The following is a 12,561-nucleotide window of genomic DNA, read 5'->3' as shown; positions in this document are numbered from 1 at the left end:
ATTACTACTGTAGAAGCTCTAAATAGGTCTTTATCATCTGATCTATGAGTCTAATTCGTCTGCTCCCCTGGAACAACAGTTGGTGTCTCTGGGGAACTGGGGAAGGGTTAGATCGCGTGGACCTACCATAACCTCTGAACACAATAGCCACGAGGAGCTTGAGATGCCTAGATTATGCATACCCACCCATTTCATTTTCATGTGCTCATAGTCATAGACTATGTATCTTTTGTAAATTCTGCGGATATTTCTAGACTTCGTAGCTTATAACCGCGTGGCCCCGGTGACTCAAGTCCTAGCGCCCACAATGAAGTTCGTACACAAGGACAGGTACTGTTAGGAATCCGTGCTCATTAGTTGGTGAGTCATCGCCGATATATGTTTTAGCATCCGTCCCAAACCAAGCTGCCAACTCCAACACCAACACTATCAGATCTCGGCCCGAGGATCCCTCCTAGTATAAGTCCTTTGTCCCGACAACGGTATCGAGTCACGAATGAAGAAATGTGTTTCTTTGTTCAAGGATAAACCGCCTCAGGGATGCGAGATGGAATTATCTGGATCACAAGGGAAGGTTGAAGTAATAGGCCCTAAGAAGTAATGGTTTAAGCAAACTTTTCCAACTGCAACTAGGCAGCAAGCTCCATTTTCATCGCCCCAAGCGGATCCATACCGCAGGCCTGGGTTAGTTGCTTGTCTCCAGTTCCTAGACACAACCCCGGGTTAGTAGGTAGGTGCTGACCACACGATCACGATGGCTTACTGGTGTCATATACAAGTCTGAAGTTTTTTCTTTCTTTTTTCTCAGTCAAGAGATCTTCCCCGCAAACATTGATAGCCTATAGATCTAATCACTTAACCTAGATAACTACACGTACTTGACTTGTCTTTCGCCTCCGTAAGCGCGCCAACTTTGACCGTGAGCAAGCTGCAATACCCTCTTAAAGCCGAGACTGTGTTATATTGTTCACGTGCTAGACGATACCTTTGATATCGCCTATCAGCTTACTAGTGGGGGCCGAAGTATAAGGGGGGCCTGTGAAGCGCGTCGCGGAAGGACGGTTGACCCTTGCGGCACACTTCCCCGCATATTTTCGGCATCATGTGGTTTCGCGCGGGCATGTCGTGTCTCTACGTATACGATTACTTGCCGTCGGGACTCCTTAGTTCTCCGAGATGCCTATGTACCAAGATCTTTGTAGTCATGTTATAGTTGCCTTCACGACCGTGCTCACATCGTCTCGGGCCTTCGGGTTCTATGGGGAGGTCAAGCCGAAAGACGCTCATAACGAAACAAGGCTGAAAGTTTCGCATCTTATCGCCCTTTCTTGCCTGTCCCCTAAAAGGTACATACCCACTACACACAGACTGCTATCTTGGCGATCCGATATGGAGTATACTATGGATAGAATAGCCTACTCATTCATATGACGCCATTGGTGATATTTTGGGAGGCTGACCATTAGTCCAATGTACAGCCGGGCAACCTGTACATAAGCCGAGGGCGGTGACTCTTCGCACTGTAACTACTCGTTGACCAACGCAAGGTCACTTCACAGCCGTGTATTCCGTCGAATATACATACAAGCGGCTTGCTATTACTCAACTTCGTACATACGCGGTGTTATCGTTACCTCATCAAAGTAACTGATATCATCCTATGTACAGCAACATCATGATAGGATCATGATCACGGTCACACCACAACAAATTTGATTATACCAATTGATGCTCTTACTTTCAGCACGACTTGCGATGTAGTGGAAGGACATTCACCGAGACGGCTGCCATATGCAATTATCTCAGCTGTCTAGAATATAGGAGAAATACTACATTAAGTGCTGTAGGCAGGCTAATAAATATTTACTGCGTAGGGCTCAGCCCTTAGATGGCTTAATCCTTTCCATTCATCCAATAAACAGGTCTCAGGTCTCCTAATATAGCAATGAGATGCTTCGCTGCTGCCTAGGAGGGTCACTTAGGTACCTGGACTATTGTTGTCCTTAGGCATTCCGTCTCAGAACTACAGCCGTATGCCAAATACCTAGACGTAGTGTGGTACTGAGGCTTACTATGCAATACATGGTGCAGACTTGTCTGACAAGCGGGGGCTGGCGGGGAGTTAGGATCGTAACTTTGGCGTCGCAAAACTTCGTCGTAACGGATTTTCTTCTATTCTTTTTGCGACGCTAATAAGTTACAGAAGGGTTCTAGAATAGACGAGAAGAGCGTGGCTCGCACGCTGGATCCTATGCCGGGCGTCGAAGGGTTCCTGAAAAATGGAAGGATCGCATTACCTGTTCGGACACTTGTCCGAATATGCACATAGAGCTTTTCTCTTTGTAGCCTAGGTCGGAAGACTGGAGGGATTGCTGGATGACAGATCACTTACACATTTATGCTGCAAGTTTGATTAGTTACCCTCCTATTGCCTTATAGGGTTATAACGTGTATCAATAGGGAATCGTCAAATCCCAAAGCGTCCATCTCAATCAGGTGCCATATTACGTTTGACGATTCTAATGTTGCTGACCAACGCCTCGTGTTGATAGGCGGCGTTAAGCAAAAAGTACCTAGGTAACCTACGTAACGATATTATAGTCTAATAAAGGCTCGGCTCTCCGGGAGTGCGAAAATCAAATCTCCGTATTTCTCATCTAGATCGGCCCCATCGCTATGTAAGTGCAATCAATCTCTCTAAAACTAATAATCCACACAGCCTACGGCGTTTGTTAGTGGCCGAAAATATGGAAATCTTGGGACCGTCGAACTGTCCGTAGGTCCCGAATCTTGGCTCGCATTTTGGTTTGTCAGTTTGTTGTGGATACTTTCAACTGAGAGAGAGGGAACTGATGGGGTCCAAGCCTCACGGATGACGAAGATACATCCGAAAATTTAAGTTGTATATTGTCTTGTCCAGTCTTTTCTGGAGATTAGACTGCTCGTGATGAGAAGTAGAAGTAGAAATCGAAGCAAAGAAGAAATCGAGAACTGTGAACGCGCAATTGTCTGCTTTGTAATGATGGCAGTGCTTCTCCAGGATCCGGCTATTCGTATCTGGGCTGCCTGCAAGTCAATTATTATAGTATGCAATGCGGGGGACGTACGGAAACGGAGACGACGAAGATACACTAGGGAGTCTGGAAGTTCCCATAAGTTGGGATGTTTATCATAATCGATTAGGTACACAGACTGACAGACTGAGCCTCTGTCAAAGCCTCGGGATGTACGTATTACATACAGGGGTAGCACGAACACATATTACATACTACTAGCTGAAGCCAGGTTTCACACGCTGGCGATGAATATGAAGAAAATGTCTCGGAGATGTTGCCTACCTTTTGCACAAGAAATTACGTGAGGTAGGGTATAAGTACACTATAGATCTTGGAAGAGTAAAGTGCCCCCCCTACAAATTATTAACCAGATCAACCCCTCCATGAAGCATAACAAGAGGTCTTAGGTGTAGGTGGGATTGGGCGGTGCAGGATGTTAACTGTAATTTACTCATGCTGACGAATTTCTATTGGATATTTCTATGGAATATACAAGTGGCTAGGGCATAAATCGGATACGTCTTAAGGAGGCGGGGCTAAGTAACTCCCTCATGCTACAAGAGAACACGATGCATCGTGATGTTTTGTATCTTAAAAGAGTACACACATACCTACACAACACTGGTAACCACCAGTAACCAATGTATGGTATACGCTACCATACGTATTCCCCAGTGGAGCTTGAAGTCTCGATTTAGTATGTGCGCGTGGTTGAGCATGTGGTTGAGCGCGTGGCATGTGATCATGTGTTGCTGTCGGGTCAGGAACCATGTTGCGCCGAAAGATTCTGGTCATCCCTAAAGCAGATGCCTATCTTCAAGGTTGCTGGCTGACGATTAGGTGTAGAGTTTGCGCCCGTGAGTTGTTACATATGTGTCCTAACGTAGAACTCTCTACCATGATGGAATATAACAAGTACCTAACATATGAAGATGTCGAATACATACCTACTTTCCATAAGTACTACATAGTAGCCAGTAGACGCCATGATCCACTACAACATGATAGAAACCAATTAGGTGTCGGTGGAATCACCGGAAGAAAGCGGAGTGCATACAAAGTTACATACCTCATAGTTAACTGCAATATGAACCTCCCTCCTATTCCCTCCAATAGATAGAATATTACATAGTATAGATGGATAGAATGGCGGCTTTTAAGAACCCGCGCGGTAATTAATGAATTCATAGAGGCTAGATTACCGATGCGACCATCATGAGATTTTGATCTGAGGGTGCGACTATCGGTATCGTAATATACGGGCGCCTGTCCTCCTTGGTCCTTGATTTCGTCCTTCCTCGGAAGTGCCTCACGTAGAGATTGGTCCTATGAATTCAAATAGTACTTTTTCGTACCGTTCCATACCACCTAGTTATCGTTAGGTGGTGTCTATCTAGGCATTTCCTAAAGATTTATTTCTTGAAGCAGATGAAATCTCGGTATGACCTATTGAAAATTTTCACGTCCAACATCCAGCGAGGCACAATCGTGTGTAGATTGCGTTACTCCGATTTCGCGCTGAACCACCAAGTAGGTCTCGCCAAAGTCCGGTTCTTTTGGTTCGTGATACATACAGGCGGGATCATTGGAGTCGAGAAGGTTTTTAGCCAAGTAAGTTCGAGTTGAGTCATCGCAGCGGGTTCTGGGCTGTGAACTAGCACTTCGTGTTTAATTGGTTGCTGTTGCAAAGGGTGTGGTCACTGTAAAGGGCTAAATCTGCGGGAACGAGGTTTTGTTTCGCGATGGCCTCGAATCCCTGCCGATACAATTGATTGCGCATAGCAAGCGGTGACAATCATACCCTATTTGTTAACCCCCCCTTAAACCCCCAACGAGACCGTCAGAAATGTAGCGTAGTAGCTGAGTAGGCGGATTCCACTGAACGGAGATGTCAGTTGTCGTCATGGAGGACAATTGTCTGGCTTTGTGAAGCCTTTGGCATTTCTGGTTGCGAACGCCTCTGAGTCCTTTGAAAGCCCGAAGGATAGCCTGAAGGAGAGCCTGAAAGTTAGGTATGTTACTCTGCATGGTGGAAACGACTCCGGATCAACAATAACTGTTGAGATTTGCCTCGAGTTACTGTGTAATATGATGCCCCTCAATACTGCCACTTCTCGAATCGCCCTAATTGGTGCGACGCGCAACGCAGGCTTGAAATAGCGGCCTCTGTACTCTTGTGTCTGCTGTACGAAAAATACTACAGAATTAGGTCTAATATTTAGGTCTAATATTGGTCTCATACACGACGTTTATGCCACACGCCAAGTTGGGTTAGTAGCAATAGCGTTTATTGGTTATCTATAAAGTTGTCCTCTCATAGTATCCCGCTGCTTGGGCAACATTCGGAAAGCTCATTTTATATCATAGGTATCGTGAACCTGTATTATTTTATAGTAATGGGTTACTAGTGGCAAAAGGGTGTTGGTTCTCTGCTAGAAGACATGATAGAAAAATTTGGGGGTCTTGGCTGATATTTAGCTCATATGTTATTCGTTCCTTATGATCTTAGCGATGTAGAATTTTGGTATGAGTGACTCGTCATGATGATCTGATTCACTTCAGTTACGCGTCTTTATCCTCCGGTTTGAGAATATGAGTTTACATTAGAATGAGGATGAATCTCTTCAACACGTCTCATTGCCTCACCCGTAGTTTCATCATCTTCCGAATCTCTCCCTTCCCCTCTTAAGAAATGCACCATTGAAAACTCAAATGTACTAACTAATAAAATAACGAACGATATATTTGAATTATTATTTGAGATATGATTAAATATCGTTGCTGTAGATAAGGAGTGGCTGAATTTCTTTTAGTAAACCAAGTAACTGAGCTGCGCCCGATGGAGAACCCTGGCTTTCTGGTGGGCCAATATGTATTTTGGGCAATTTGGCCCGCCGTAGAGTTACAAAAGACGGGATCCATACGGATGACTCCTATCCGAAACAAGTAGTGAGTCTACATGCTCGTAGAGGGGAACTCGTGGCAAGCAGCAATGACACAACACTCTTACATTAGTTACGGCAATACCTAGATGACTCTAATCTTGATTCAGTATCAGAGTAAGGAGACCTCGTAGATGCTTGGCTTCAGGTTGTTTATTCATGGCCTAAGTCAATAAGGCTGCGAAATCGAAACAAGAATAAGGGCCCAGAAGGGCTGAGGCAAAGTTGATTCTCATCTAGGCTGATAAGACTTATAGCATAGGATGTGTGACCCGTCTCGCAGGGAACCACCTGGAGAGAAAACAAGGGTCCAATTACATCTAGCTTAGATACGATGTTAGAAGCAGCTTTTTAATACGAATTACTCGTGACAGTCAGTTTTTATCAAGGTTTATGCAGGCTATCGTTGGACAAGGAGAGTTGGCTGCGCTGACGTATCCGAGGGCATGGTACTGGACGTTTCCAGACCAGAGTTCTGGAGTTATTCGGATTCGGCTTCGTCCTAAGAGAAGGGGAAAAAGAATTTGATAGTTGCAGGGTAGATGTTACACCAAATTAACACAGTTAGTGAAGTCCTGCCGCCGCCCTTTCGGTGGCAATGAATCAAGCTGCCCGAAGCAAACTTTAGAGCCTGGTTGTCTTTTTTTTTATTGCTTTAATTTCACAGGGCTTCCCATAGAAATAGTATTGCATGCTCAATAACCAACGGCGGAACATAACTGCAAGATAGATGAATAGGTAGCTAGCTAGCCGGCTAGCAATTCTCCTTTCCGGCGAATATAGCGTGATTGATGGTAGTAAGTGGCCAGACAGTCAGCTACCAAGCCAACTAATGCTGTTACCAGGCTTGATATATGTGGCCGTCCATCTAATAAATACTATTGCGTAGATGCTTGGTTGGTTTTATTAATGGTAGCAGGTCTACAAGCTGCAAGACGGGATGGAAAGGGGTGATGGCGGAGGAGAATAATAACGAGGGTTTGTTGATGGAGGGGTGGTGTGGAGGGATGATGGATGACTCTTTTCACAACCTGCCATCGTTCCATTGTCTAACAGAAGGTTTTATGTATTCTCTTTCAAGTTTTGCTAACCCTTGGCATCCTAGCAGCCTACTACGACCAAGCTTGCTATAAAGTTGCAAGTGTTGCTATAGCGCCAATAAACTGTTTAGAGGTATGTATGTATTTAAAAAGCCTTGGATATGCCCGACTTTTAAGAACTTTAGGAACTTTAGAAACTTAGGTTAGGTACATGTATGTATTTACCTACCTACATACATATATCGGTACATGTGGGTATAAACAGCACATTAGGTATGTATTATGTACGCAGTTGACATGGGTTTGATTGTACGTAGGGTACCTAATGTAAACACCAATCACAACATTATGTATTATGTATTAATCCAATAAGAAAAAGGTTAGTGTTGCCAGCAAAAAGCCACTATTCCCGATCTAGGGTAGTATTTTCATACATGATGTACTGTGGCTACAGGTGCATATGTGGAGGGTGTCTTTGAAAGGCGAAACACCCCAGCCTCGTCACTGAATGGCTCGTCATTATTCTAAAAAAGAGGGGCTAATCGTATAATTGGCCAGGTCAGGATTTGCTTCGTGGTTTACAATTATGTACATGTTCATAGGTATCCTAAGCCAACTTAACCCCCCCAAAAGTACTGCCGACTAGATTTTACGTCGCTGTTATTCAAAACTCGTCGGTGCCCCAAGCGTCGGCAGCTTTTTCTCATTTCCCTTTCTCTCCTATCGAACAAGGCCGCCGCAATGTTCGATTTGAAGATTTAGACGAAGACAAGGCGACTTTCTTGAAAGTCTGCTCTCGAGTATTATTGTAGAAGATCAATATACGAACGAATAGTCTTTTACTATTTATTTTTATTTTTATTTTATTCGATTTATCCACTTCCGTTTTGCTCCAACCGACCATCTCCCCTCTTCTAAGGCCTCTCTCTCTTATTCGTCTCTTTCTCGATTCCCAGTGGCATTAATTTGCACTCTTGCTATCAGAAAGATTCTAACTTGGAAAAAAGAAAAAAGAAAAAAGAAAAAAAGAGGAGTCTATCTATTAGACACCTTTAAGAAAAAAGAAGATATTGAACGAAGCAATTCAAATATCAAAAAAGATTTGTATTCTGATGCAAGTTAACAGTCTTACGACAATTATTACTACTACTATTATTCCTCCCTCATTCTAGACCAACGGACCATCACACATTAAGATTTGAGATTGCTCACTCAAAGGATACGCCGTTTGCATCATTTTCGACTCACGTTACCTACCACCTAATTGTACAGTTATTTTTTGTTCGACCAAAAAAAAAAAAAAAGAATTACCCATCTCTTCTCAGCTCTTTGTTCTTTGGTCAATCGCCACTGCCTCCTCTGGATCTGGACCCATTCCCAGGCTTCCACGCGTGTGACCGTCATTTTTCCTGGCAACGTGCTAGTTCAAGGTTGGGAGTCACTCGGGAGACCCATATATACAGTCTATATTCGGCGCCTACGTTAGCCGGCACAGTCTAGCCACCTAAGCCATCCTAGCTTATCTTAGCGGGTCCGGGGCTTTCTCTTTCAGCATCTGAGCACCTACCACCCCTAAAAGGTTCAAGCAAAGACCACCTGTACAACAGCCCACATAGCGGTAATGATCGGAGTCTTCGCCACCTCACACCTGCAAAAGAGTCATCGCATAGGTACCCAAAGGCCACTTTAGACTTTAACTCACCCTGTTACTTTTTCGCCTTCACTCTCAACTTTTTTTACCCTTGGATTCGGAACACGCGACTCATTGACCCTCTCCGCTCCCTCTTGATTCATCCGTTGTCGCCTGGTTCGCCTCTGATATAACTTCACTTTAAAAAAGACCCTTGGGGTCGTCCTGTTTTCCAACTGATCTCAGGAAACGGAAATTACTAGCCCGCATATGCGCATTTCGTTAGTTAGCAGATCAGTGGTTGCAGCCTATGTTGTACCTTGCATAAATCCATCTTACGGAACTTCAAGAAGACTTCTAGTCCCCAATTATAACCAATCCGACGTCACTCAAATATTCGAATCGCGCCGACTCCCAATAATCGATTAATACATACAATAACTTATACATACTTACACACGACATACGATATACGATACACGTCTCAGTCCTCGACGCGCCGCAATAACCCGCAATAACCCGCAACAACTCTCACTTACTATAATTTTTTTCTCTCCACCCTTCTCTTTCTCTTCTTGTGATACCTTTAGTCCGGTAGGCGCTCAGCTCGATGCAGATCTAGCTGGTGCGACTACTGTCACTACCTCGAAACTTTTGTTTCCTTAGTAGAAACAAACAACCACACCATGCAGCTTGCGATAGTCATTTCCTCTACTCCAGTCGTCCGTCTTGCTCAGTCTTCCGGTTTAATCGTTCGTGAAACTTTGGTTACTAGCACTCACGTCTAGAAACCTCCCTTCTTTTTCGACTTTTCGGTAGCCTCATAACAACAAATATATGTTGTTGTGAAGCCTCGTACTCGATAAGATTCCACCATCTGTTTCTCGGTATAACGATCTAATCGGTTGACTTTGCTTAACGGGCGACTGGAGGTTTTAGTCTCGAAGACATTGACCTCTTACTTTCTCCCAAGATGATGTGCAGCGAACATGATTCGCTGGATTTTATCAATTCCTCCCTCAATGGGCCATATAATTCCTCTATAGCCTCTTCCGCCTCCTCATCCTCAGCCTCGGTCTGGTCCGAAACTTCATCCCAGGCCTCCGACGATACCTCCATCTCTACATGTATTTCTGACGCGTCGGAACGATGCGATTCTTATGCTTATATTCGGCCATCTATGCCGTCTCAATCTGATGTTTTATGTAACCAGATTTTACCTACTGCCTGTTGGAGAGGACAACCGCAACAAACCGAAGTTCCACAAGAATTGCGGCAGAATCCGCGCCGCACCAGTAGCAGTGCGACGTCTAGAACCGGATGTCCTCCATCCCTGACTCGCCAAAGCGATCGGAAGGTCAACTTTGTCGATACTCTCGTCGGTAAGCAGTAACGATGTATCCCCCAAACCCATATTCTCGCGCTCAACCCCCTACTTTAGATTCATCGACACAGATAGTTGAAGCAATTTGGCCTTTGTCTTCTGTTTTCCACCGGCAGGAACTTGGTAATAAGGCCGTTCTGCCGCTACGTACTTTTATCCAAGAAACGTTGCGCCGCTCACGTACGAGCTATTCTACGTTGCAAGTTGCGCTGTACTATTTAATACTGATTAAGCCACATGTTCCTAAGCACGATTTTACCATGGAGCAGCCCGACGAAGTTCATGCGAACCGGGTACTCCAGTGTGGTCGCCGAATGTTCCTTGCTGCTCTGATTCTTGCCTCTAAATATTTACAAGACCGAAATTATTCGGCAAGAGCTTGGAGCAAGATTTCGGGGCTTGTGACGCAAGAGATCAACCAAAATGAAATGGCCTTTTTAATTGCCGTAAAATGGAAGCTCCATATCACTGACGATGTCTTCAAACGCTGGACCGAAATCGTACTGAGATACACACCACCGCAGCCTCCATCCGGGTCTGTTTGTTCTCAGATCTCAGAGCAACAGAACCAAGATTGGAAGAACTTGATCCTCAGTCTCGAACCCGGATTGGGTAACATCGAAGATCTTATCCCGCTAAGTCCCTTAATAACTAAGACACGAGACTCGACGCCAATCCCGCCTTTATCGAATCTTTGCGCCCAGGTAGACAAACTAACCTACACAAGCGACCCATCTACGCCGAAGACTTACAATATACCATACGTCATGGAGCCCGCACCGGCTACTGTACATACTCCAGGTCGTCTCGCACCAGCTCTGGGTCTACTTCCCACTCCTCGTCTAACACCACAGTCCATCGGGTTCAGCACTCCAGCTGCGAGTGCTGCCACTTGTCTCCTTAGTAGTAAGGGCTCGATGGGTTTTGCTATGGCGCAGGCTGCGAATGTAACTGCTTCGCAAAACTTGGATAGGTGGCCTGGGTCTCTCAGCTCCTCACCTCTAAGTTACGTTTCCACACGTCGCTCCTCGCTTGCTAATTCTATTTCAACGGCATCTTCGCCGGAATCGATGATCTCTGACTCGTCACGAACGTCTCGCTCATCCTCGATCTCATCAGCTTCCTCATTGGCTAGCGCGCCGTCCACCAAATTGGATGTTCAGGCGCGATGCCGATACGCGAAGCTGTGCAGTGAAAGGTACAGCCTAAGGCCAGTCATCGCTTCGGTGCCCGAAGACTACGAAGAGAATTGCATTACATCCTCTCCCGAATCTTACACCGGCCCGGTCAGTAAGGATTTGGTACAGATGTCATTGGAGACTCCATTGGCAAGAGGATGTGAATTGGACGAAACTGCAAATGCTGCTAGGGCTCTACAACAGCTTCAAAACCAACTTCAGAACTACCGCCCACAGCCTCGTCCTTCTACTAAGCTTAGTACGAAGCGTAGTCGACCGTTATCAATTGATAATTCGCTCCAAGAGAATGTGCGTGAAATGCTAAGCAGTCAGTGCTACGAAGAGGAACGCTCGGATGTAACGGTTCGCGGTCTCCCATCGACGGACCTAGGGAACCAACGGACGCCAGTTCTGTCAAACGGAGGCAGGAAGCGGATGTGTTGCTCGTATGATGCTCGGTCGTTCATCCCCTCGATCCACCCTGCAGTCGGCGGCCCCGGTGGGCCAGGAATGTGGGATGGCATTTTGAACTAGGAGCCATTCGCTAAGCTACGACTTAATGCGATGTCTACTACAAGCAACCTTTGTGACAATATCCAACTATTTCCTTTGTTTTACATCGGGAGAGGTTCGACGGTTCGTGATACCACATCCATATTTGGAAGTCACACATAGTCTATAGAGAACCCTGACGATGGCCAAAGCCCGGGCGAAAAGCTATTTTCACAATGCATGCATTTCCAGGATCACAGCATATCGGGACTGGTAAGGTGGGTAGTTGTTTGTGTACGAATGAACAAGGGAGGTGCGTTATTCTTTGTAATGGTGTTCGGGGGATAATCATAGTGGTGTTGAAGAGCAAATAATGGCTAAGGCAGTGGCGGTTACAGCCGCACCCACGGGATCAAGACAGGCGACTCGAGGAATAAGGCAATGTCGGCACTATGTGCGACGTCTCGAGCCGATCGTATCGTATCATACTGGAATATTTTTGTCTTTTCTTGATTTATACGATCAACGATATCGTACCCGCGAACCCGCCGAACGATATTTGGCAACCGTCGAAAAGCGGGCGCCGTTTGTCATTCGACCTAGTAGCTACGAGAAGCGCACTGGCATTATAATTTCTTACCTATCTGAGCCTGAAAAGGTGTTGCGCAATCGAGTATCAAAGAACTTCGAGTACAGAAAAAAAAGAGCAGTTTGCTAGAGAACTTTGAGAGAACCCAACCTCGCAGATAGTATTGAAATTTCAAATAAGCTTCGAGTCGGAACAAGAAAAAAAAAAGAGAAAGCTTTTTTGATGACCATTGTTGAGTGCAAGTTTGTTT

General features: G+C 45.3%; 1 protein-coding gene across 1 annotated transcript; it reads left to right on the top strand.

The window, feature by feature from the left end:
• Positions 1 to 9,641: 9,641 nt before the first annotated feature.
• Positions 9,642 to 11,764, top strand: GL218_02070 (G1/S-specific cyclin pas1; the record flags this gene model as incomplete). The annotated part of the gene is made up of 2 exons (XM_033578559.1): positions 9,642 to 10,050; positions 10,110 to 11,764. The coding sequence occupies 2 exons, from the start codon at positions 9,642 to 9,644 to the stop codon at positions 11,762 to 11,764; spliced, it is 2,064 nt and encodes a 687-aa protein (XP_033438433.1).
• Positions 11,765 to 12,561: the final 797 nt, after the last annotated feature.

Source organism: Daldinia childiae (assembly GCF_008694065.1).
Source record: "Daldinia childiae strain JS-1345 chromosome Unknown Scaffold2, whole genome shotgun sequence".
Lineage (NCBI taxonomy): Eukaryota > Fungi > Ascomycota > Sordariomycetes > Xylariales > Hypoxylaceae > Daldinia > Daldinia childiae.
This window is presented reverse-complemented; position numbering and strand designations above follow the sequence as displayed.